This window comes from Bos taurus, chromosome 13 (genome assembly GCF_002263795.3).
Source record: "Bos taurus isolate L1 Dominette 01449 registration number 42190680 breed Hereford chromosome 13, ARS-UCD2.0, whole genome shotgun sequence".
NCBI classification, from domain to species: Eukaryota; Metazoa; Chordata; class Mammalia; order Artiodactyla; family Bovidae; genus Bos; species Bos taurus.
This window is the reverse complement of record NC_037340.1, coordinates 72,634,509-72,661,527: the sequence shown is the minus strand read 5'-3', so window position 1 is coordinate 72,661,527 and position 27,019 is coordinate 72,634,509. Positions and strand designations below refer to the sequence as shown.

The following is a 27,019-nucleotide window of genomic DNA, read 5'->3' as shown; positions in this document are numbered from 1 at the left end:
ACCCTTATGGCAGAAAGTGAAGAGGAAATAAAAAGCCTTTTGATGAAAGTGAAAGTGGAGAGTGAAAAGTTTGGCTTAAAGCTCAACATTCAGAAAACAAAGATCATGGCATCTGGTCCCATCACTTCATGGGAAATAGATGGGGAAACAGTGGAAACAGTGTCAGACGTTATTTGGGGGGGCTCTAAAATCACTGCAGATGGTGACTGCAGCCATGAAATTAAGAGACGCTTACTCCTTGGAAGGAAAGTTATGACCAACATAGATAGCATATTCAAAAGCAGAGACATTACTTTGCCAACAAAGGTTCGTCTAGTCAAGGCTATGGTTTTTCCTATGGTCACGTATGGATGTGAGAGTTGGACCGTGAAGAAGGCTGAGCGCCGAAGAATTGATGGTTTTGAACTGTGGTGTTGGAGAAGACTCTTGAGAGTCCCTTGGCCTGCAAGGAGATCCAACCAGTCCATTCTGAAGGAGATCAGCCCTGGGATTTCTTTGGAAGGAATGATGCTAAAGCTGAAACTCCAGTATTTTGGCCACCTCATGTGAAGAGTTGACTCACTGGAAAAGACTCTGATGCTGGGAGGGATTGGGGGCAAGAGGAGAAGGGGACGACAGAGGATGAGATGGCTGGATGGCATTACTGACTTGATGGATGTGAGTCTGAGTGAACTCCGGGATTTGGTGATGGACAGGGAGGCCTGGCGTGCTGCGATTCATGGGGTCGCAAAGAGTCGGACACGACTGAGCGACTGATCTGATCTGATCTGGTCTGAAGTGGCCTAAGTCATCGTGGGTTTCAGAGTATGACAGATAAGTTTGGAGTCAGATAATAATAGTTGAATGTTCTCAAATGCCTTCTGGGCTTTTTTTTTTGGTGATTTCTATCCTCCTCACTGCCACCCCCACCCCCCCATCTCTCACACACACAGACACACATACGCACAGCTTCCTGTGCTTGCTGGCTCCTCTCTTTCACAGAATTACTGTGCTCCTATTAACCCTGGGTTCAGCTGGGATTTCCATTTTTAAAAAATAAAACCCTAAATCTGTTATTTATTTATTAGTTTTGGCTGCACTGGGTCTTTGTCACTGCTTGAGGGCTTTCCCCTAGTTGCGGTGAACGGGCTTCTCATTGCGGTGGCTTCTCTTGTTGCGGACCGTGGGCTCTAGGCGCTCAGGCCCAGTAGCTGTGGTGCATGGGCTTAGTTGCTCCAGGGCATGTGGGATCTTCCAGAACCAGGGATCAAACCTGTGTCTCCTGCGCTGGCAGGCGGATTCTTAACCACTGGACCACCAGGGAAATCTGAAATTTCCATCCCTAGGTCTTGGCCACTGTCTCTCATCATGGAGATTTATTTGTCCCTTTTCCTGGAGTTCGGTGGGAACCTGAGGGCTGGTCAGTCCCTTTGCTGTTGACCTTGCCCTAGGAGCTTTCTGAAATCTGGCCTCCCAGGCTCTCAGGAGAGCACAGCAAGAGAGAGCTTGGAAAGAGAATTAAAAAAAACAAAAACACGATCGTTGAGTATTTCTAAGACGATCTCCTGGCGATACAACCAGTCCTGCTGTGTCTTGGAACTAGAGAGCAGAGGGTGGGCTCCTCGCCCTTGAGAGGAGAGAAACGGAGTGATCCAGATGATGCTTCTTGAACGGGGCTCTTCCCAGGGGTTTTCCCAGGGTGCGGGGGGCAGGGCGGGAATTGGGTTGTGTCAGACTTAGATTCACTTTATCTAACCCCACTCTGTTTGCAGAACTTCACCTTTCTTCCCGAGTTCCCTCCTCCGCTTTCAAAAGCATATGTGACCCCATGCCCGTTCCTTTCTCTTTAGGTCACCAGATTCCTTTATGGGGTTGGCAGCGATGCTCTGATAGCCCCGGGTCCTGTCGGGGCATGTGAGTGGCGCTGGGGCTGAGGTTCGCCAGCTTCTACACTCAGGGGGATTTGAATGTGTTTCAGGACTGGGTCTTCCTCTCCCCTCCCTGCTGGACACTCAAGGGACCGGGAAGGTGGAAGGGAGCTCTTCTTTACCCAAGAGAAGAAAAGCCGCCCGATCCGCCCTCCACGGCTACCCACACTTGGTTTCAGCTTCCCTTCCTCATCCCTCCAGCCACTCCCCGAGTCTGAAGCGCCAGCCCAGTTTGAAACACCCCTCCCGCTTTGAAGGAGGCTGGGCCGGCCGGGGGGTTATTTTGGGAGCAGCCTCTGAGATCCAATGGCCTTGTTAGGGCAACACTGACCTTTCCATCCCAGGAGGAGGGTAGGATTGGAGGGGGGCGGGGCAGGGCGCGGAATCACAGCCCGGCACACCCAGGGGGGTGGAGGAGAAGGGGGCCAGCCGGCTGCGGGGAATTCAGCCTCTGGGCTGGGGGCTGTCACAGAGGAAAAGTTCTCCTTTTTGAAGACAGACTGGGGACCCCTCCACCCCACCCTTCCCATTGCACTTCTTAAAGAGATCACAGCACTTTTTCCTTTGACTCCATGGGAGCCAGGTTGGGGACACTCCGTGGAGACTTCAAACCTTTCCTTTCCACTTCCTCCTCGGCTGGCAGCCTTCCTCTGGCCGACTGAGTGGGGGCCTCCCAGGCATGGCACTGACCACCCGACCCAGTGCTGACTTGGCTCCTGGGTTCCTGCAGCCTCGGGTGGCATCTCGCTTCCCTCCTCCCGGGGCGCGGTGAGTCAGGGGGGCGCCCAGCCCTGAGCTGCTTGGAGAGAGTTGCTGGCACCCCCTCTCCCCATCACCTTCTCCCCCAAAGCTGGAGAACGGTGAGGAGGTCCGGGGCTACGATGAGATGAGCGGGGGTCGCTTTGACTTTGATGATGGCGGGGCATACTGTGGGGGCTGGGAGGGGGGCAAGGCCCACGGGCACGGCCTGTGCACGGGCCCCAAGGGCCAGGGGGAATACTCGGGCTCCTGGAACTTTGGCTTTGAAGTGGCGGGTGTCTACACCTGGCCCAGCGGAAACACCTTCGAGGGATACTGGAGCCAGGGCAAACGGCATGGGCTGGGCATAGAGACCAAGGGACGCTGGCTGTACAAGGGCGAGTGGACACACGGCTTCAAGGGCCGCTACGGGACCCGGCAGAGCAGCAGCAGCGGTGCCAAGTATGAGGGCACTTGGAACAACGGCCTGCAGGACGGCTATGGCACCGAGACCTACGCGGATGGAGGTGAGCCCGGCCTGCAGCCTGCAGACCTGGGGAGGGGCCAGATGGGGTGAGGAAGGTGGCGCAGAGTGGGGCAGGAGGAGCCAGGATATGATTTGCTGTGTGGCATTGGGCAAGCAGCTCCACCTCTCTCTGCATCCATTTCATTGACAGGAAAAGTGAGGCTAATAATGGAGCTGTCGAGAAAATTGGCAGACATGCTTGGTACAAGGCCTGCCATAGAAACACACATTCAAGACACATTCAATAAGACACCACTGCGACTGTGGCAGGCTAGGTGTACAAAGAGCTCTGGAATATGCTCCAGAAGAACTGGTGTCTAATGTCAATTTTGCTATGAAAATTATTTTCAGCCAGTAGATCATGAAGTGTTCGTTCATTCATTCATCAATCCACCCCCGCACCCACTCATGCATTTACCCATCCATCCATCCACCCACTCAGCCATCCATCCACTCATCCATCCATCCATTCACTCATCCATTCATCCATCCATCCATCTACTCATCCACCCATCCATCTATCCACCCAAGCATACTTTTGTTCAGTGAATATTTCTGTAGTACCACATTCACCAGGCATTGTAAAAAGGGTTAGAGGTAGAGAGAAGTAGGGTAGAGTCCATGGGTTCAAAGATATGCTTGCAGACAAACACTTATATGCAAGTACTCATAGTGTGCCGTGGCAGTAAAGGGAAGTTAGGTCTGAGGAGGTCATTGGAGGCTTTAGAGGAGGTGACATCGGAACTGCATCTTGATGGGAAGATTGTGTTTGTGAGGCTTGTAGACAGTGGTCTCAGGTATAGGACAGGCTCCTGACTGGGTTACCTACTGCTGGCTATCTGGTGAGGGCTCAACCTCCAATGTACCTGGATGTTAATAGGTTGTTAACAGAGTTTTCGTGGCACAATGGCTGGCTGGAATTGGACTAAATCTGGCTTCACATTTCCTAATTTGGTGACCTTGAGCTGTTTGCGGAACCTCTGCAATTCAGTGCGATTCAGGTGTTTATACTGGTCACTGCACAGAGCACTGGGGGTGAGCAGAGAGCAAACCTCACATGTTCCAGTTACCAAGTGGAGATGGTCCCCGCAGGCTTGCTGGGCATCAATGAGCCAGGCAAAGTGGTGCAAATATGCATGTGCAGAAAGTTCCTCCCCTTCCCTACCCTATTCCTCCTCCCCACACAGTGTGTGTTTGTGTGTGGGGAGCATGGATATGAGTCACAGGGGCAAGCAATATTTCTGGGAAACTACAGGCTGATGTCCCAGTATGTCTAAAATAGGGAAAACCCATTCATTCCTTCATAGAGTACCAATGATGTGTCAGGCGCCCTCCCGCAGCAAGTCCCAGGGTCCGAGGCAGTGAGCAAGCAAAGTCCTCAGGAAGCTCCCTGTCTAGTGAAGAAAACAGAAATAAACAGGAAAACAAACACAGATGCAATTTCCAAAAGTTACCTGTGTTACGGAAAAACTAGCAGAGAGGGAAGAGGGTAATTTTTTTTTTTGGAGGGCGGGTGTCTGAGTACTAAGGTAGGGAGGACGGGAGAAGGAAGGAAAACCCCAGGCAGAGGGAATGAGATTGAAGAGGCTCTGAGGCGGGACTGGGCTTGGCACGTACGAGGAACAGCAAGAACGCCGGGGCAGTGGGAGAGGCGTGAATGAGGGGCACAGGCTGGGCTGCCGGGGCTGCTGCTGGAGATGTGGGCGGGCCAGGGCACGAAGGTTTGCAGGGCCCTGGGTTTTAGCCTAGGTGTGTCCAGGAGCCCTCCAGGCTAGGTCATCGGGAGGTCTGCCCCTCTGGTTTGTCAGAAGCCCATATTCTCCTCTCGAAAGAGACAGCCCCACATCCAGGGGGTCTGGAAACCTCAGAGATCCTCTCCCCCAAGCACAATCCTCCAAAATTAGACGTGGCCACTGCTTCGGAAAATCTCTTTAATCAACCTGTCATCAGTTTTCCCAGGGGTTGTTAAGGACCTGCCCTTTGCCCCATCCTGGGTAGCACTGAGGGGAATGTGGACAAATAAGATCCTGGGATTAGGGACGGCTGGGAGCCGGGCAGCCTTGGATCACCACCCTGCCCCTATCGTATTCTCTTGTCTCTTGGAGCTTCAGTTTCCTCATCCCTAAGATGGATTTATGCTAACCTCTCCTAAGCTTTCTCATGGGATGAATGTGCAGTTGCCATTATTACTATTAACTATCACTAATTCATCCAGTAAATATTTATTGAGTGATTATTAGGAAGCCAGCACTGGGTGGGCGGTGGCGGGGGATGGGGAGAGTGTAGAACTGAACAGGATGGGAGAGGTCACCCCGCCTTCCAGGGAATGTAACAAAAAATTGTGTTGGGTGCCAAGCAGGGACATGCTGGGGGCTAAGCGAGCAAGAAGCGGGTGGCTAATGAGACTGAGGCACTCAGGGAGGCCTTCTGGAGGAGGTGACAAGTGGGGCTCTGAAGTACAAAGTCAGCCAGGTGACAGTGGTGAGGATGCTTGCTCCGGGTGGTGAGAACACTGTACAAAGACTGAAGACCAAAGCTTGCTGTCCAGCGGAGATCAAGCTGAGATTTGTGTCTCATTCTCAGTTTTGAGAAGCATTGATCCAAGTGATAACACGTCTGCTTTCCTCCATTCCCTGGCTTACCTTGCGGTCTGGTGTTACAGGTGTCTGCCTGCTCCAAACCAAAGAGTAGCTTTCCAAACTGGAGCTGTCCACCCATTTGGCCAAATCAACTTAGTGGGTCATGACCTGCATTTTAAAAGAAAGGAAAGTATAGAACAGAACAGAATAGAAAATATCAGAGTGTTTCATAGAGAATGAGATTAAAGTATTGATTCCTGAAATGTTTGTTCAGTTGGAGATTATATATCTATATTTTGTGTATCGAAACATCTGTTTATATGTATATCATGATTCAAATGTATTTTTTGTTGCAGATCACAGTCAAAAAATAGGAATATTACTTTTGTAAAGTGACTTGACCTGACATCTTCATGGCTGCCCCAGTCATTCCTAAACGCACAGACCTTCCCTCTGCCCCTCTGCTTGTTGCTTTGGCTGGAAGTTCCAATTCTCTGGTAGGAAGGGGAAGGTAGTCCAGGCAGAGGAGTCTTCCAAACCCTGCCCTAAGCCTCCTGGCACCCCTCCCCCATCTATAGCCCCACATTCCTCCCCTGGCCATATATAGCAAAGCTAAAAATAGCTGCTGACTTAAAGCCCAAAGCCAGCACACCCAGCCCTTAAGTAGTAATCCACAGCTGCATGGCTGCCTGGCGGTTCCCACCCAAGACCCACAGACTCTAGGACTTGAAGGGCCACTAGTGATCTTGGTTTTCCTCTGATCTTGACCTGGGCCTGAGCCTAGGATTCCAAGGCCCACGAATGGCCTGAAACTGCAGGACTCTGTGCGTGGACTCTCTGTGTTTTTCTGGGAGATATTTCCTGCAAGAGCCATCAGATTCTACAAGTAATCTGGTGCTCAAATAAATTCCAGGACCATGGATCTAATTCAATAATCCCCTCCCCAAAATGTGCAGCAGGAAAAACAAGCCCAAGGTTGACATTTTTTTCCTCCTAAAGCTAATAATAGTTAACATTTTTGGAGTATGAACGATGTGCTTGGTCCTCATCTGGGCACATGGCAAGCATTGTGTTACTTAAACTTTCACTATAACCCTTACAGGGAAGTATTATTATTATTACCCCTATTTTATAGACAAGGACACTGAGATCGACAGTCCTCTAACTGATAAGAGGCCGAGATGGAATTTGATCATCATAAGTGACAATTAAATATTTTATACTGTAAATCAGCATTTTAACAAATGATAAACAACTACACAAAATAATCAAGACTGGCTACATAGTTTAGGGACACGGTGCACAACAAAAATGCGGGGCCCCTTTTTCAAAATTAAGAATTTCAAGATGGTGACATCAGAGCCTTAAACCAAGGTCAGGGCCCTTCTGAGCTCAGAGTCTTGTGTGAGTGTACAGGTTGAATGCCCATGAAGTTGGCCTTATTAAGACCAAGTAGCAACAACTGTCTTCTCCACTATTTGTTGAATCTTTACCAGTTTTTATTTTTTGGCTCCATTGGGTCTTAGTTGTGGCACTCGGGCTTAGTTGCCCCAAGGCTTGTGGGTTTTAGTTCCCCAACCAGGGATAGAACCTGTGTCTCCTGCATTGGGAGGTGGATTCGTAACCACTGGACCACCAGGGAAGTCCCGAATCTCTATTAGTTTTTACCAGACTCCGTGACAGTAGTAATAACCATCTCTACCATTTATGGAGTCTTTACTAGTCTTTATCAGACTATGTGCTAAGAATCATACATGTCTTATATTATTGAGGCTTCTTAATTCTCTCTTCTACTACACTGCTGCTGCTAAGTCGCTTCAGTTGTGTCCGACTCGGTGCGACCCCATAGACGGCAGCCCACCAGGCTCCCCCGTCCCTGGGATTCTCCAGGCAACAACACTGGAGTGGGTTGCCATTTCCTTCTCCAATGCAGGAAAGTGAAGAGTGAAAGTGAAGTCACTCAGTCATGTCTGACTTTTAGTGACCCCATGGGCTGCAGCCCACCAGGCTCCTCTGTCCATGAGATTTTCCAGGCAAGAGTACTGGAGTGGGGTGCCATTGCCTTCTCAGTGGCTTTCAAATTTTTATAATTATAACCCACTTTAACATATGTATTTTCTATTATAATTCAATGCATACATATAAAAATGTAAAACTGAAACAAGTCATTATGAAGTAATATTTCTCTCCCTGTATGCTATACTTGCTATTTTCTTGTATGTGATCTTATTGATAGAATTGGGCTTCCCTGGTGGCTCAGCTGGTAAAGAATCCACCTGCAATGTGGGAGACCTGGGTTTGATCCCTGGGTTGGGAAGATCCCCTGGAGAAGAGAAAGGGTACCCACTTCAGTAATTCTGGCCTAGAGAATTCCATGGACTGGATAGTCCATGGGATCACAAAGAGGCATCATGACTGAGTGACTTTCAATTGATAGAAATGTTATTTTCTCTTTTTGAGAGAATTAAATGATGCATTGTTATACATTAAATACTTAGAACAGAATTAGGCCTGTGGTTAGTGCTTTGATTATTACATGCTGAAGTGATGATATTTTTATGTGTAAGTGTGACAACTGGGTCAAAAAGGGAACCTTCTATGCTCTGGGTACAGATTTCTTTGTTTTTCCCAATGCTGACGGCTTCAGCTCATTTTAGCCTAAGTGAACACGGGAGCTAAATGAACTTTCCAAGCTAGAGCCCTAAGCAGCTCAGCTGGTAAAGAATCCGATGCAATGCAGGAGACCTGGCTTCAATCTCTGGGTGGAGAAGATCCCCTGGAGGAGGGCATGGTAACCCACTCCAGTATTCCTGCCTGGAGAATCCCCATGGACAGAGGAGCCTGGTGGGTTACAGTCCATGGGGTCGCAAAGAGTCAGACACGGCTGAATGACTAAGCACAGCACAGAGCCCTGAGTAATATCTGCTGTCACATGACCTGGGTCTGTGACATGTGTTCCTTGAAGAAACTTAACTTTCATATTTCTTTCTATATTCGCTCCCCAAAGGAATATCATTTTTATTGATCTAGGTGTCTATCTTTGTGCCGATATCATGATAGCATGGTTACTGGAACTTTAAAATAAGTTTTTATTTATTTTTGTTGTAAATTTTTTTTTGGGTATAGTTGATTGACAAAGTTGTGTTAGTTTCAGGCGTACAGCAAAGTGAATCTGTTATACACCCACTCTCTTCTAGATTCTCTTCCCACACAGGCATAGAGTATTGAGCAGAGTTCCCTGTGCGATGCAGTAAGCCTCTCTTAGTTATCTGTTTTGTATTCAGTAGTGCATATGTGTCAATTCCAATCTCCCATAAAACAAGTTTTTCAATCAGAGTAAATCCTCCGACTTCTCTTGTTCAAGACTTTTCGGGTTATTCTAGATTATTTCCATTTCTGCGTACATTATAAAATCAGCTTGTCAATTTCTACCAAAAAGGCCTGATGGAAATTTGATTAAAAACACATTTGATGGATCGTGAGGAAGTATATTCAGCACAACGTCACAAGAACCAAAGGCAATTTGTAAAGAAGTTATTATGTTAACTTTTCACTAGAGAATTTGAGAGACTCATCCATACAGATCTGTGCAAACTGTTGATCTTGTTGCTTTTTTTAAAAAACTATTTAATTATTATTTTTGGCTATGCTGGGTCTTCGTTGCTGCGCATAGGCTTTCTCTAGTTGTGGCGAGTGGGGGCTACTCTTTGTTGCAGTGCCTGGATTCTCAGGGCTTCTCATTGTGGTGCCTTCTCTTGTTGCGAAGCATGGGCTCTAGACGTGCGGGCTTCAGTAGCTGCAGCTCGTGAGCTCTAAAGCATTGGCTCCGTAGTTGTGGCACCCAGGCTTAGTTACTCCAAGGCAGCTGGGATCTTCCTGGACCAGGGATCAAACCCATGTTCCCTGCATTGGCAGACAGACTGATAACCACTAGATCACCAGGGAAGTCTTTTGTTGCTTTTAAATTCTTTTTTTCTATTTTTTGGATCCTAGTTAGTTTTCTGACAATTGGATGCATTGTTCATACTGATGCATTCATTACATCCCTTTTATTCTGTCAGTTCAGTTCAGTTTATTCCCTCAGTCGTGTCTGAGTCTTTGCGACCCCATGGACTGCAGCACGCCAGGCCTCCCTGTCCATCACCAACTCCTGGAGTTTACTCAAACTCATGTCCATTGAGTCAGTGATGCCATCCAACCATCTCATCCTCTGTCATGGCCTTCTCCTCCTGCCCTCAATCTTTCCCAGCATCAGGGTCTTTTCAAATGAGTCAGCTCTTCGAATCAGGTGGCCAAAGTATTGGAGTTTCAGCTTCAACATCAGTCCTTCCAATGAACACCCAGGACTGATCTCTTTTAGGGTGGACTGGTTGGATCTCCTTGCAGTCCAAGGGACTCTCAAGAGTGATTATGAGTAAAATAGTTAGAGAAAAATGCATTTGATTTTTACATCAATTTGGAGGGAGTGGACATCTAAACAGCAGTGAGCCTTCCAATCCATGGACATGGTATATATCCTTTCTTACTTACGTCTTCTTTAATTTCACTCAACAATGTTTTAGCATTTTCAGTGTCTTGCACTTTTTTAAAAAGTAAAATTAACAAGTATTTTATTTCTTATGATATTATAAATGGCATTTAAAATTTCCTTTTTCCTATTGTTCATTGCTAGGTTATAGACATAAAATTATTTTTGTACATTAGCCTTCAGTCCTTTTACATTACTAAATTAATTTCTTAGTTTTGGTGGGATTTTTTGGGGTTTTTTCCTTCAGATTTAAAAGGAACGTCTTTTAGTTTAAAAATTCTTGATCGCTGTTAAAGCTTAAGTGTAGAAGACCTAAGAGAATCTGATGGGACTAAAGGCATGTGTTACTTAAGCACTTGGGGCTTCAAGTGGCCAGATCTGGGTCCAAGTCCAGGTGGAGCCACCTCTTCATTTTACACACATGGGCATATCGTATGGCCTCTTTTATCTTCCATTTCCTTTTTTTCCACCAAGGCTGTCAAAATCTCCCTCAAAATATGGCTGAAACAATGAAACGAGATAATCCATGAAAAGGGCTTAGCGTGATGCCTGGCTCAGAGGAAGGGCTGAAACGTACACCTTCTTTTCCGAGTTTCCTTCGCAGACCAAAGGGCGAACTAATTCAGGATGGTCTGAACCACAGCTGCCTCTGGGGAAAATATCAAAACCCAGCTTTTGACTTTGGAGCACTTAAGCAGCCAAGCCTTTGACTTGCTTAGCTCTGCGCTGGGCCCTGCCAGTGCAGGTGGAAGCCACGTCAGGTGGATTCCACTGCGAATGTAGAATCAGCATAATTGAACCTCATCTTGAAAATCTCACATCCCAGTTCACAGCCAGGGGTCAGCGTGACAGGCAGCTGGGCTACTGTGATGGCAGCTTCTTGGCATTTATCTGGGCCTCCAGGGGAGCAGAGCGGACCCTGAGTAAGACAGGGAAGTGGACGTCGTTAGTCCTCCTCTCTGCAGCTTTGTTCTCTCGGATGCATGTGTCCAGCTGGCCAAATCTCCCCAGACGTGCCCCTGTCCAAGGCCAGGCCCTTGGCATTCATCGAGCTGGCATGTTTCCAGTGCCTGCTAATTCCGTGTCCCCAGCAGCTGTTCCCTGGACCAGCCCTGGCTGCCACACCTTTGTGAGGAATGTCCAGCCTCATTTTCTAAGGGCCCTGGTTGAGGGCAGAGTGTGGGGTGAGGGAGACAGGCTTGCTTCCTGCCCTAGACCTAGTTCTCTCCTATCCCTTCCCAAGCTGGAGCCACAGAGTAGGTGGGTTAAGTCTGGTCACGACTGATTCCCCTACTCACTCCTGCATAGTGGTCACTCCTGAGTCTAATGGCCCAGACCTGCCTGGCAGAATCCATAGGGCAACCCAGGGACAGTAGGAACTCCAGAAGCCCCTCCCCCCTGGCAAGGAGTGAGCACCTCGTGCCTGGAAGCATTCAAGCATATGATGTGCTGCTGACCACTGTTTGAACTGTGTGGAGTGGGGGCCACCCCAAGGCCTGACGGTGGCCCACAGCTCTGTGTTTCAAGCACGATATTTCTCTTTCTTTTATTTGTAATACAACTTGAATCCTTTATGTATATCATCTTAACAAAGTGATCAAATTTCACATTGCTGATGACAGGACAACCTGGCAACAGGGCCCCTTGGTGGGATGTACAGAGAAGGCTGTCACTTCCCTTGTGTAATATTCCTGTGGGGCAAGTGTGGAGAGAGGGCTGTTCATGCAGAGCCTAGGAGGCCATGGTAAGAATCTGGCTTTGATCCTGAGAATAATGGGGGCTATAAAAGTGACATGGTTTGGGATGGACAGGTACACACTGGTATATTTAAAATGGATAACCAGTAAGATCTCACTGTATAGCAGAGAGAACTCTGCTTAGTGTTATGTGGCAGCCTGGATGGGAGAAGAGTTTGGGGTAGAAGGGATACATGTACATGTATGGCCAAGTCCTTCTGCTGTCCACTGAAAACTATCAGAACATGGTTAATTGGTTATACTCCAATATAATATAAAAAGTTAAAAAAATTTTTTTAAGTAATATGAGGGAATTTCCTGGTGGTCTAAAGGTTAGGACTCTGATTCCACTGCAGGGGGCACTGATTCCATCTCTGATCAGGGAACTAAGATTCCTGCATGCCTCATGACCAAAAAAACAAAAACAAAAATGACTTTCTCTGCTTTTGTTTAAAGGGATTGCTTTGTGTTGGGAGACTGGGGGAGGAGACGGTGCAGAAAGGTAGAAGAATGGAGATCGATTAGAATCATTTATTGCAATGATACAGTTCAGATGCCATGATGCTTTGGACCAGCCTCTTGGGGCAGCAGAGGTGGGGAAAAGTGGTTGAACTCTGTGTCAACCACAGAGTTTGAAGGTGGAACTGATAGATTGGCCTCGTGGGTTGCAGAGAGGGTGTGTGGAGAGAAAGAGGAGTCAGGGAAGGTTTCAAGGCCTGAGCTGCAAAGGATGGCATTGCCCTGAGCTGAGATGGGATGAGGATTCAAAGAGGTAAGGTCAGGAGCTCAGTGTTGGATACTGAGGGTGAGGGATGCCTGTTACACAAGCCACGTGGATGTAAGGGTTGTGCGCAGGCCTGCACACAGACAGGGGCCTCGGAGCGACCAGTGGGGCGTCTGAACCCAGACCCTCTCCCCTTGATCCCTTTGCGTCCCCCACCCTCAATTATTCCTGGCTTCCTAGGCCTTCAGCATGGCCGAACTGACCCAGGACCTGGCAAAGTTGCTTTCCTCCAGGCTCCAGGATTGTCAGCATCCAGGCGGTGTCAGGCTTGATTAATCCCCTGACTCCTGTGCAAGCTAGGAGAGCAGCCTCTATGTGTGGGGGTGGTGGAACCCTGCAGGTTACCGGGACCTGTTATATACACCCACTGCAAACCAATCCTGATCCCAGGAGCTGGTCGCCCATGCTCACAGTCCCTCCACTTTGGGTCCCCTGGTGGTAATCTTGGAAAGTGGAAGACAGTGGAGCTTTGATGGGAGGGAGCATTTGGAGGCCATGGGAAGAGACATTGGTGCCACCTTGCAGGCGAGCCAAAGAGCAAGGCCTTGGGATGGTTACAGCAAAAACGGAATGTTGTCTATACAGTCACCCAAAGGGACTGTTCAGTGAATCCATGAGACCATGCCAGGAAGGACTAAAACCATTAAAAAGACAGAGTTCCAGTGGTTAAGACTCCATGCTTCCACTGCAAGGGGTGTGGGTTGGATCCCTGGTCCAGGGAACATAATCCCACATGCCAAGTGGTATAACCCTCTGAAAAAAATAGAAGTGAAACTATACTTCAATAAAAACTTTTTTTTTTTTTTTAAGAGAGAGAGGGGAGGAAAAAAGAGACAGATTCACCTATATTTATACAGAAAGGAATCTAAAGCATTTTAATCAAACAAGAGCAACTGGACGAATATTTATTGAGTGCCTACTGTGGGGGGGGCAGTGTTCTCATTGAGAGGGAGAGTGGTAGCGTGGGGAACAGCTAATCTTTTAGTCCGCTTGTGCTATGCATAGGCTTGTAAATAAGCAGAAGAAATCCTGGAAGGACCAAAATTGTTAACAGTGATTACTCCTGGGGAGACAGTACAGAGAATTTTTTTTAATAATTAAAGAATATGTATTTATCTATTTGGCTGTGCCAAGTCTTAGTTGCAGCATTTGAGATCTAGTTCCCTGACCAGGAATCGAACCTGGGCCCTCTACATTGGGAGTGCAGAGTCTTAGCCACTGGACCACCGGGAAAGTCCCAGTACAAAATGTTTTAGTTTAAATACTCCTCAATTGTTTGAATTTTATGCAGTCAACCTGTGCAACTGTGTGATATTTTCAGAAGTGCCTTCCCTTCAACAGATGAACAACACTTATGCTAAGAAGCCTTCAGGTACGAAAAGACTTTGGGAGCTCTAAGCAGAGCCCCCCAGAATCTAGGCTCAGATCCTAGATAGTTTCCCTTTGTTCCACCCCACTCTGGGGTAGGCTGCTCTTCAAGGCAAGGCAGGAGTGAAAGGGCAAGCCAGGCAGGTGATCTGTTCTTTAGTCCCAGCTGAGCCACTGCCTGGCTGTGTGACCTTGGGCAGGTCCCTCTACCTCTCTGTGCCTGAATTTCCTCTCCTGCATAATGAGGGGCTGAACCACACTTACTCCTAGAGGTAAGTCAATTTCTCTTATGTGCAACATCAGCTACTTGACTGTGGCTTCTTGGAGATGCAGTGAAGGGAGACAGCATGGCCATGTTAGGAGTCAGCATCATGATCGATTAGCAGTGTCTGCTGTGGACACAGGATGGATGGGAAATAGGTAGCCCACATGATAGGTGACTTGTTGCCTTGGACTAGATGCTCTTCAAGCTGTGCCCTTCTTGGAACTGAAATAACGTCACTTACCCCTGCACTGAGGTCATCTATGACCACATGGTGCATGTGCAGATAGCAGGAACATGCAGTTAGTATTGGCTACAGGGCTGCCACTAGCTCCTACTGATGCATGACAGCCCATTGTTAAGTTTTCAGGAATGTTGCAAACTGGCTGTTTAACTGTTGGTAGCTTGATTGGCCATGAGAGGAATATTTAGATGACAGAAATTGGTTAACACTGTGAATGAGGGTAGGGCTTCCCAGGTGGCGCTAGCGGTAAAGAAACTGCCTGCCTGTGCAGGAGATGTAAAAGATGCAGGTTCGATCCCTGGGTTGGGAAGATGGAGCCTGGTGGGCTACAGTCCATAGTGTTGCAAAGAGTTGGACATGACTAAAGTGACTTGGCATGCATGCACACACATGAATCAAAGTTGTTTTTCCAAGGAGCTGTTTTACCAGCATGCCATGAGCACTGCACTAATTAATATGAAATGCCCTTGTCTCCTTCTCACCCAGATTTAGGTGACCAACCCTCCTGATCTGCCTGGGAACTGTCCTGTCCTGGCTTTAGTACTGAAAGTAGTAAAGTTTCTTGGGAAACTCCTCGATCTCGGGCAAATGGGGAAGACTGGTCACCCTGCAATCTTTTCCTAAGAAGTGAAGGGAGCCAACATCTGTTGAGAGTCTGAGGTCTCTGCTAGATAACTCATACTTTACTCACAGCAACCCTGAAAAGAAGCTGGCTCTGCCCTTGCTGGGTGGAGATACATTCAAAGAGAACTTGTCCAAGGCCAAGTACTCATGCACTCAATTGACAGTATCTGCTGAATGCCTAGGGGAGAAGGCAATGGCACCCCACCCCAGTACTCTTGCCTGGAAAATCCCATGGACGGAGGAGCCTGGTGCGCTGCAGTCCATGGGGTTGCTAGGAGTCGGACACGACTGAGCGATTTCACTTTCACTTTTCACTTTGATGCATTGGAGAAGGAAATGGCAACCCACTCTAGTATTCTTGCCTGGAGAATCCCAGGGACAGGGGAGCCTGGTGGGCTGACGTCTCTGGGGTCACACAGAGTTGGACATGACTGACGTGACTTAGCAGCAGCAGCAGCAGCTGAATGCCTTCTATGGGCCAGTCATCACACTGAGGGTTGGAGATGCTGTGATGAGCAAGGCAGTCTTGGTCCCTGCCCTCAGAGCATACATTATAACAGTAGAGACCAGCATCAGACAGTTATTTAATTACAACATGGTATTTGTAATTTGAAGGATAAGTTAGAAGGGTTTATGAGCTGATGATGGGTGAACCTAATCTGGTTGGGTAATCAGAGAAGGCTTCCTGGAGGAAGTGATATCAGCCTTGATGCTAAGATCTGAAGGATGGGTGACCGGAGGACCACACTTTTGTGCCAGGCAAAAGGAATATCGAGGACTTCCCTGGTGGTCCAGCGGTTAAGAATCCACCTGGCAATGCAGGGGACACGGGTTTGACTCCTGGTCTGAGAAGATTCCACATGCCCTGGGGCAGCTAAGCCCAAGAGCCAAAACTACCAGGGCCCACACTCTAGAGCCTGCATGCTACAACTGCTAAAGCCCATGTGCCTAGAGCCCCTGCTCCACCACGAGAGAAGCCATTGCAATGAGAAGCCTGCGCACCGCAACTGGAGAGTAGCGGCCCCCGTCACAGCTAGAGAAAGCCCACACAACAGCAAAAATAAATACTGTTTTTATAATAAAAGGAATATTGAGTGTAAAGTCTTGGAGGTGGGAGCAGAGCATTTGTGTTCGAGAAAAGTGGGAGCACAGAGACTCAGAGGAAGAATGGCGTATATGAGACAAGGGTTGGCAGGACCCAGGCCATGAGGGTTTCCTGGGTCACAACGAGGAGTTTGAATTTCATTCTTACAGGGGAGGCTGTGGGACACCATCAGACATCCCTCAGGACCAGGGTCCTCATTCCCCTATTTGCCGGGAGTGTGGGCTGCTGATGGCTCATAGCTGGGCACTGCCTTCTGACAAAAGGAGGCACCGCCCTCTGGGGTTAACCCATAGTTAATGAGCTGATGCTCGAGTACAAAGCCTCCTTGTTTCAATTTCAAACTACTCTGAAGGTCATACCAGCTCCAGTGACCCCATGGGATCTGTTCAGCTTCTTCCACTTATGGAAACCTGCTTCCTCCCTTACAGGTGTTTGTCCTGAGAGTCCCCCTCCCGCCAAAATCACCCACGTGCAGTCTCAGCCTCAGAATCTGTTTCCTAGGGGACAATCCTTCCTCAAGGCACTGGGAAGCCATCAAAAACCAGGTTTTATGTGATCAGATCTGCATCTTAGAAGGGAGAGGACTCTGGTGGCAGCGAAGGGTGGATTGAAGTGGGTATCCCGGGAGGCAGAGACTAGGGAAGATGCTGTTGTCTCTCCAGGAGAACTGGTGCAGCCGAACTAGGTGGATGGGATGGAGATGAAGAGAAGGGTGTTTTGGGGTATTAAAGAGAGATTCAGAGTCAGGTTTGTTTCTGAAGCCCAAGCAATTTCCATTATTCTTTGCTGCCCCTAGAGATGCCTCAGGCTTGCTTGACTTGCTCTTGCTGGGACACAGGGTCCACAGTCATTACCAAGGTGGGTTAGACCTAAGCTGGGATGGGTCCCCTCTACTCAAGAGCATCTATGTGGGTGTCCATGGTGTGGGCATGTGTGTTCACCATAATGTGCATACCTGGTTTGCCTGGTCTGATTTGGGGGTGCTTGGACAAGAGCTATGACCATTGGACTTCCTGGTCCTCACTCCCCTACCTGTCATGTATATGCATGCCAAGTTGCTTTAGTCGCGTCTGACTCTTTGCAACCCTAGGGGCTGTAGACCCCCAGGCTCCTCTGTCCATGGGATTTCCCAGGCAAAAATACTGGAGTGGGTTGCCATTTCCTACTCCAGGGGATCTTCGCGACCCAGGGATTGAACCCACATCTCTTGTGTCTCCTGCATTGGCAGGCAGGTTCTTTACCACTCACGCCACCTGGGAAGCTCCAAGAGTTGTCTTCCTTTGAGCCTTGAGAAGAACTTGGTGTGTGTGTGCCAGGTTGCTTCAGTCGTGTCTGACCCATCTGAATCTGTTGATGAGGCTTTCACCGTCCTGCCCAAAGATCTTGAGCTAACTCCTAAATAGAGGACCTGGGGAAAAGGATCAGGGAACACTGTTGGACAAAACAGACAAGATATTGACAAGATAGCAGCTCTTAGTGGTATGAAGTGATGAGTGTTTGGAGGAAGGAGGTGGCCTGGGTAGTTTTCTGAAGCAGGTGGCTTTGAAAATGGGCTTTAGTGGATTTGGAAGACAAAACTGAGAAAGTGAGCTGGGACCAGGTCATGCAGACACACTGGACTGTCAGTTGAGGACTTTCATGGACAGTGGGGACCCCCAGAGAGGAGCCTGTCCTGATTCCTTCCTCTCCATCTCTCGTCAGTCCGTTAGGGACACTGATATTTGGATCTCAGACAGTTTCCTAGAAATAGGCAGGTGTCACTGGCCAGAGGGAATGGTTTTCTCAGTGTCTAGTCTGTATTTGGCAGAGAAGGCAATGGCACCCCACTCCAGTACTCTTGCCTGGAAAATCCCATGGACAGAGGATCCTGGTGGGCTGCAGTCCATGGGGTCGCACAGAGTCGGACATGACTGAAGCGACTTAGCAGCAGCAGCAGCAGCAGCAGTCTGTATTTGGAGGCAGAATTCATGGTCTGATCCACATATCTCTTTTCTGTCTCAAAGTGGACTCTGTGTCTTCTAGACTCCCCGAGGGTTTCTCTCTCTTTTTTTTAATCACACTTTTATTTTCTTTATATACTTTTAAAAATTTTATTTTTTATTGAAGGATAATTGCTTTACATCCCTGTGGGTTTCTGAATAGTTGTACTTCTTTAGGGCTGAGATTTGGGTGAAGGCTTCTGAACCTTTACCTTGTAAAGGGTGTTCTCAGGTTCTTAGAGGTGCTGAGGAGGCACTGGTCTGGTTACTCAGCTGTGATCTCCAACAACTGCCACACTAGTATGATCATGAGCAAGTCATTTACATTTTTTATTTCAATTTTCCCAGCTGTAAAATTAGAATGATTAGACCTGTATCTCTTAGGATATTTTTTTCTGTCTGTAAGTAATAGAAAGCGCTAACTTCCAAATGACCTAAAACCAACACTTCCCAATAGAAATATAATGTGGGCTCCAAATGTAATTTAAAATTTTCTAGTAGCCACATTTTAAAATGTGAAATCAATTTTAATCACATATTTTTTAAAAATTGGTGGAAAATTGCTTTACAATTACACATCTTCTATTTAACTTGTTATCCCAAAAAGTATCATTTCTACATGTAATCAATATACAGTTATTAGTGAGATAGTTTACATTTTTTTCTGTACTAAATATTTTCAATCCAGTGCTCAATAACCACATGCAGCTAGTAGCTACCATTATTGGGCAGCACAGATCTTTTTTAATAAGAATATTTCTGATTGCACATAACAACACTCCAGAGGTAGGGAAGTCTCAGGATCAGTTAATTTGAAGGTGCAATAGCACCAGCAAGAACCCAGACTCCTGCTATCTTTTTGCTCTGCCATCCACAGAGTGTGGGTTTTGCTCTCAGCTAGTTACCCTCTGGCCACTGCTCCAGGAGTCATGTCCACATTCAACAACATCCAGCAGAAAAAGAGGGTATGTTTCTCCCCATGTATCTCTTTATAAGAGCTATGAAACCTCTCTTGTCTCCCTTGCCCCACCCCACTAGCCAACTTACCCTCAAGTCTCAAGGTCAGATTTCATCACACGCTCACGACTAATCCAATCACTGGCAAGCTGGAGAGACTTTAATGCTTGACTTAGAGCAATCAGGATTTGCCCCTGGATTGAGAATCTTTCTCAGAGACACATGGGAGGAATAGTGAAGAATTAAGAAAAATTCTTGAAGAATAATTCTTCTGGGGACTTCCCTGGTGGTCCAGTTGCTAAGACTCTGCATTCCCAATGCAGGGGGCCCAGTTTGATCCCTGGTCAGGGCACTGGATCCCACATGTCCCAATTAAGACCCAGAGACCCAAGCACTGCCATATATATATACATATATATATATATATATATATATATATAATATATTTAAAATAGTTTATATAAAATATATAAAATAATTCTTCTGGCATAGTCTCACAGTCAGAAAAACTCATTTCATTTAACCTCCTCAAATTGTCTTGACTTCAGAATTTTTTTTCATGATAAACTATTAACACCAGTTTTGAGAAACACATTTTTTGAGAGCCTGCCTTAATAGATCATTAGGTTGTATAGCTGGAAGAATCTTCTAGGCTATATATCTCTAGTTTGGCCTCTTGTGGTCTGAACAGAATGACCTGCACCTACCACATTGGGAGAATTCCAGCGGACCAGGTAGAAGACAGAGTCCCCAGTGACTCAGGTCAGAAGCATCCTTTACTTGAGAAAGAAAAACAAAAGTGCAGTGTTGCCCTAAATAAACTCATCCAAACCTTGGATTCACACCCTATGGGAAAGTCACACATCAGGGTACTGGCATACACAGGCTTTTATTCTCCTTGTCTTAGTTTCAGTTACCCATCTGGTATCTTCTTTCCTGAGATGGACCCATCTCTTGGTCACAGCAGATGTACTCACACTGATGTTTAAAATCGAAGTAGAAGCCCTCTAATCTGATGTCATTGATGCCAAATGCAACTTGGTTAACTGAATGTTAGTGAGAGCAGAGAAAGATTTTTAAATGATTTATAAACCTTAAGGGGAGAAGGCAATGGCACCCCACTCCAGTACTCTTGCCTGTAAAATCCCACGGACAGAGGAGCCTGGGGGGCTGCCGTCTATGGGGTCGCACAGAATCGGACACGACTGAAGGGACTTGGCAGCATAAACCTTAAGATATTCATTTTTTATTTATTTTCTCAGTGCACTGTGTGGCCATCGGATTTCAGTTCTCCGACCAGGGATCGAACCCATATACCCTACATTGGAAGCTCAAAGTCTTAACAATTGTACTGCCAGGGGAAGTCTCTTGTGATATTTATTTTAATTTATATCACATTTAGGTATGTGCTGTGTTGATTCTGTGACCCCATGGACTGTGATCCCCCTCCAGAGGATGTTGCCAACCCAGGGATCCAACCCAGGTCTCCCGCATTGCAGGCAGATTCTTCACCATCTGAGCCATAAGGGAAGCCTGAGAATACTGGAGTAGGTAGCCTATCCCTTCTGCAGGGATCTTCCTGACCCAGGACTTGAACCAGGGTCTCCTGCACTGCAGGCAGATTCTGCACCAGCTGAGCTACCGGGGAAGCCCTGTCACATTAGGTACAACGTGTAGATATTCAGTGGAGTTTCTCATTGTCTGCCTTCCGTTCCTGTAACATATCATTTACAATTTCTGGTTTCTGTTGGTTTCTTTAAAATGGAGCAAGAAATTAAATTTAATTTATAAATTAAAAATTTATATTTTTTTCCCATTCTTTTATAGTTAGCCCATTCATGGCAAGTTTGAGAGCGATTTTTAAGGAACTCTCTCCCTTATGAACATCCAAAAACATTCATCTTGTTTTTGGAGAAGTTAGACTCTCTCTCTGTATACTCATAGTACACTGGTTTAGAGAACAAATGTTAACAAATAACAATATTTCAATAATGAGTCCGGGGCTTCCCTATTGGTGGTTAAGAAGCTACTTTGCAATGCAGGGGATGTGGTTTCGATCCCTGCGCTGGGAAGATTCCACATGCCTTGGGGCAGCTAAGCCTGGGGACCGCAACTACTGAAGCCTGCACACCCAGAGCCTGTGTTCCGCAGTAAGAGAAGCCACCTCAGTGAGAAGCCCACCCACTACAGCTAAAGAGTAGCCCTTGCTCACCACAGTTAGAGAAAGCCTGCACACAACAACAAAGATCTGGCATAGCCAAAGATAATTAAAACAAACAAATAATGCGTACAACAGAAGTGAATACATTTAGGAACAGTTAAATAGACAACTCCACATGTGGGAACAGGGGCATGGATCTGCTAGAGATCAAGCTGCCAATGGGTGCATCAGGGTGCTAAGGGCCTCAGTTAGCAGGCTTTACAACAGAGGGACAGAGCATGCTGGCTGAGGTCAGTGGAGAACGTTGACAGAATGCATATTACAACCATCTGATATGCTTTCTAGTATCCAGGTCAATTAAGCCATAAACTCTGGCCCCGGAGGGGTGGATCTTATACTATAGATATGGTTTCCAGAAACTCCTCCATTCTGTGTGTAGGGGGCCAAGTCTCACTGATGAACAGATCCCCCAAATGCTCTTCCTCCCAAGGACAGACGCTCTGAGGCCTCCCTGATTCAGAAGTGTCCCCAAACCAGCAAAAGCTGGGCATCCCAGGACACAAGCCCGCTTTCTTACAAGCACGCAGACCTAGGGAGAAAACCAGAGCTGGTCTCATTCTCTCCCTCTAAGTTCTCTCTGTCCTTCCTGGCTCCTCTTCATCTTCCCAGTTAATCCTTTCTGGGCCAGCTTTTCTGAGCAAAGACTTTGACCTGCCAAAAAGCTAGCCTTTATTGAGCACTTGCTGTGTGCTAGCTGCCTCACATAGAGTTCACTTAATCTTTGGTCAACCAACCCTCCCCATTCCACTGCCAACCAAGAACTGGATGGTCATCTCTCTGGATCACACTGCTGGGGCAGCCTAATGTTTATTCCTGTGCTGCTGCTGCTAAGTCGCTTCAGTTGTGTCTGACTCTGTGCGACCCCATAGACGGCAGCCCACCAGGCTCCCCCGTCCCTGGGATTCTCCAGGCAAGAACACTGGAGTGGGTTGCCATTTCCTTCTCCAATGCATGAAAGTGAAAAGTGAAAGTGAAGTCGCTCAGTCGTGTCCGACTCTTAGTGACCCCATGGACTACAGCCTACCAGGCTCCTCCGTCCATGCGACTTTCCAGGCAAGAGTACTGGAGTGGGGTGCCATTAAATCAAATCTATCGCTGGCACTAGACTCCAAGCCCCTTGAGGGCAGGGACCACATCTACTTATTTGCACTGCATCCCCAGCACCTAGGCCAGTTCGTTGCCAACACTTGATTCAAAGGAATGAGTGAAAAGCCACAGGAAGGAGGTATCATTACCTCCATGTTATAGTTATAGACATAACTGAGACTTAACTGGCTTCAATAACTTATGCATGTTTTAGAACTACCCAGTGTCAAGAGTTATGATTAAAACTCAGGTTATTCTTTTTACTATAATTTTATGTATTTATTTAGTTTTGGCTGGGCTGGGTCTTCGCTGCTGTGCAGGCTTTTCTCTAGTTTTAGAGAGTAGGGGCTACTCTCTAGTTGCAGTTCTCAGGCTTCTCGTTGCAGTGGCTTCTCTTGTTGCGGAGCACGGGCTCTGGGTCACGTGGGCTTCAGTAGTTGTGGTGAGCAGGCTCTAGAGCACAGGCTCAATAGTTGTGGCACATGGGCTTAGTTGCCCCGTGGCCTGTGGGATCTTCCTTGATCAGGGATCAAACCCGTGTCTCCTGCACTGGTAGGCAGAGTCTTTCCCAACCCAGGTTATTCTATACTAAACCTGAACAAGGATTGCAAGGAAAAGGCACTATTTCGGTTTTATTAAACTGAGGAGTCTGGTCTGTATATTAGGATGGCATTTACTGTGGTTATAGCCTTCATCAGTTTTTTACAAATATCCCAGTAACTCCCAGAGTTAGTCGTGAATATTCTCGGCAGCCACTGCCAGTCCCAACTGAGAATTTACTATACGCTGAGTTGTGAGGGAAAAGACAAGATACAGTTCCTGACCATGAAAGAACAGTAAGGTTCATTCAGGAGATGCTCCCAGGTTCCCCAGATGTTCACTCAGGGCTTCCTTATGCCTGGGTACTGTGTAGATGATGAGATCATGGCAAATAAGCAAGATAGGATCCCATCCCTTCTTGGAAGCCACAGTCTGGTAGGAAAGGCTTAAGGTGAATAAACGATGATAAACATTGTTGGCTGTGACTGCACACAACGCCCAGAAGTACTGACATCATGTGGCAGTATCTGGTGGGGGGTGGGGGAGGGCTCAAGAAATCATCCTAGGTGAAGTCAGATTTAAGCTGAAGCTTGAAATGTCACTAGAAGTTGACTAAGGGAGGAGAGAGGAGAAGAGCACACCAAGAAAAAGAGGGGAGGCATGTGTCAAGGCCCTGAGGTAGGAAGGCGAGTATTCCTGGAGAGCCATTCAGGATGAATCCGGAGAGGTGGGCAGGGGCAGCCCACGTCAGGCCTTGCAGGCTGCTGAGAATCTTGGTCCTTACCCTGCAGGCAAGCCCTGTAATGTCTACAAGTTCAAGTGAGGGGCCATCCCAAAGGGTATGAGGAAGCACTTCCTTACACAGAGGGCCCTTCTCAGCCAGATGGCTCTGGGTGGGTTCCCCTCTCCCTCTTTGGATGCATTCTTCCTGTCCCCAGAGAGAACTGTCCTGTCTTAGAGAGAGTCAGGCAGGGAATGACCCCAGCACTTGGCTCTTCCCCTTCCCAGGGCCCTGTCACTCCCAACCTCCCCTGGGTGTCTGCGCTTCTTGTCACTTGCTTGTAAGTTTCCTAATATAGCCTGGCCGTTTCCTCCCCAACTGGAGGCCAAGAGACACTCTCCTGTTGCAATCTCAGTTTTTCTTAGGCTTAAAGGGGCCACGTCAGCCCATCTCATGCCAAATTTAAGCTAAAGGTAGATTGGTTGATTTGATTTCACAAGCTATTCAATCCAGAGATTAGCTTTTTTCTTTCCTCCAGTTTACTATCTTCTCTGTCCTGTTCTTGTCTCATTGTCTGTCCACAATGTGCTGTCTCGTCCACTTCTCTGTCTCATTTTTTTTCTTTTTTCTTCTGAGACTTTTGGAAGGAGCACAGTCAGATATGGATGTGAGTTGTGACACTCTGCATTTATCACTCTGCATTTATTAACTGTGTCATGTTGGGTGAGTCTTATGGGAGCCATTATAAACATCTCTCTGGTCATTTTTGCAGATCCATTTTCAGCTGGCTAGAGCAGAAAGAAGAGAAAATAGTTATAAAATTCATGCTACTCACTCATTCCTTCAACAAATATCTATTGAATATTGTTATTCAACAATATTTATTGAATAGTATTATTATTTTAGGTACTAAGGATACAACAGTGAACAAAAAAGAATGGAAATCCTGCATTTATGGAACTTACATTCTACTAGGGAGATGTGCCGTGTATGTGTGTGTGTGTGTGTGTGTGTGCTCAGTCATGTCCAACTCTCTGCAACCCCATGTAGCCTGCCAGACTCCTGTCCATGGGATTTTTCAGGCAAGAATACTGGAGTGGGTTGCCATTTCCTTCTCCAGGGAATATTCCCGACCCAGGAATCAAACTCCCATCTCCTGTGTCAGCAGGTGGATTCTTTACCACTGAGCCACCAAGGAAACCCAGGGAAGATAGTCAAAAAACAAAAGAAAAAGCAAAATATATGTAATATTAGATATGCTATGAAGGAACAAAAAGCAAAGAAGGAAGGGGAAAGAAATTTGGGTGGGTGTTAGCATTTTACTTATTTTTACAAACATTTATTTAGTTAGTTGCATTGGGTCTTGATTGCAGCACGTGGATCTTTGTTGCGTCGTGCAGGATCTTTTGTTTTGGCGCAGGGACTCTCTAGTTGTGGTCGCGGGCTTTGTTGCTCTGCGGCATGTGGGATTTTAGTTCCCCGACCAGGACTCGAACCTGTGTCCCCTGCATTGCAAGGTGGATTCGTAACCACTGGACCACCAGTGAAGTCCCAGGCAGATTGTAATTTTAAACAGGGTGGTCAGGTAAGCCTCAGGGAGCAAACACTTCAAGGACATTGGGAGGGAAAAGAGTTCCAAGCAGAGGGAACAGCCAATGCAAAGGTATGAATGGGAGCATGCCTGTTGGGTTGACCTTAGGGGTCCCTTAGCAGCCATCCTGGAGAAGGCAATGGCAACCCACTCCAGTACTCTTGCCTGGAAAATCCCACGGACAGAGGAGCCTGGTAGGCTGCAGTCCATGGGGTCGCGAAGAGTCGGACACGACTGAAGCAACTTAGCAGCTGCAGCAGCCATCCTGGGTATTTGTTGGGAAGCCATTTGGTTGTTTGGTTAATCAGGGCTGCATATCAGCTTGTGTTTAAAACACAGGCTCTGAATTGCCCCCTCACTTCAGCGAACATGCTGTGTCAGGCACTGTTCTGTACTCCAGGCACAAAGATGGAGGCAGAGAAATGGCTTTCAGGGGTGCTGCTGCGGGGAGGAAGATCCAGAAGGCAGAACAGGTGTTGGGGAGCTGGGAGGGGAGGTGACAAGTTGGAGATGCTGTGTCACATCTGGGGGCACCTGTCTTCAAGGTGGAGCTGCAGAGGGGAAGAGGTTGGGGATATAGTCAGGATAACCAGCAAGAGATAGGTGGCAGTTATAAAAGCACCAGATGATGCAATCCCCCAGGGAGGACAGGGGAGGGCGTGGGAGGTCTTAGATGGAGGGAGGTCTTGGATGGAGCCCCAGGGAGCACAGCCTCTTAGGATGGGGGTGGAATATGAAGTTATTTTGTAGCTTTGTATCAGCTTGTTCATGCAGCTAGGTAACCACACACACTAGCACAACTTTGCAGAATCACAAAATCACACTCATATCTTTTCCTTCATAGTTCATCAGCAATATTAACTCATTTAAACCTCCAACAACCCTATGAGGTTAGAGGCAACTGTTAATCTGTTCTAACGGGTGAGACAGCTGAGACACAAAGAGGTTAAGTCACTTGCCCAAAGTTACACAGCTAGCAAGGGCCAAGGCAGGATTCAGACCCAGCAGCCTGGCTCCGGAGTCTGTGCTTCTAACCACTACTCTCTTCCGCCCCTCTATGCATGTCACAGTCACGTGCACAGATTCTAGTTCCCAGGAGCTCATGTGTTCATACTCATGGACACGCAAGGCCTTCCTGCTAATAGCTCCCTGTACACGCCACTATCCTGCGTACATGTAGTGTCAATGGTCTCAGTTTCATTAATGCGCCCAACCTCACACCCTCACTCAGCATCGGGTGTCTCAATCTCAGATTACGTTGCACTTCAGCACTCATATGGCCTTGTGTACTCAGACCTCACACATACCCGTAATGTCACCTCCGCTAGGCACTCACGCCATGTGTACACACGGCATCAGACATACATGAGCCTATACAGTCAAAAGACACTGATATTCATGCCCCCAACCGTCTTCTCTACACATGGCCTTGCACAAATTCACACTTGCCCATGCCCTCCAACATTCATACCACCATGAAAACACCGCCTTAGCCATTCATGACCTTGGACCTTCACTTCACC

At 47.4% G+C, this 27,019-nt stretch overlaps 1 protein-coding gene and 1 non-coding gene across 2 annotated transcripts in view; one reads left to right on the top strand and one right to left on the bottom strand.

The window, feature by feature from the left end:
• The first annotated feature begins 2,346 nt into the window (after window positions 1–2,346).
• Window positions 2,347–27,019, top strand: part of JPH2 (junctophilin 2) — a 75,026-nt gene continuing 50,353 nt past the window's right edge. Inside the window, exon 1 of the mRNA XM_025001265.2 lies at window positions 2,347–3,172. Within this exon, the coding sequence (XP_024857033.1) occupies window positions 2,794–3,172 (379 nt within the window). The 5' untranslated portion in view covers window positions 2,347–2,793. The remainder of the gene's footprint in view (window positions 3,173–27,019) is intronic.
• TRNAG-CCC (transfer RNA glycine (anticodon CCC)) lies at window positions 13,959–14,031 on the bottom strand. Its single transcript has one exon. It is a non-coding gene; the product is annotated as a tRNA-Gly (tRNA).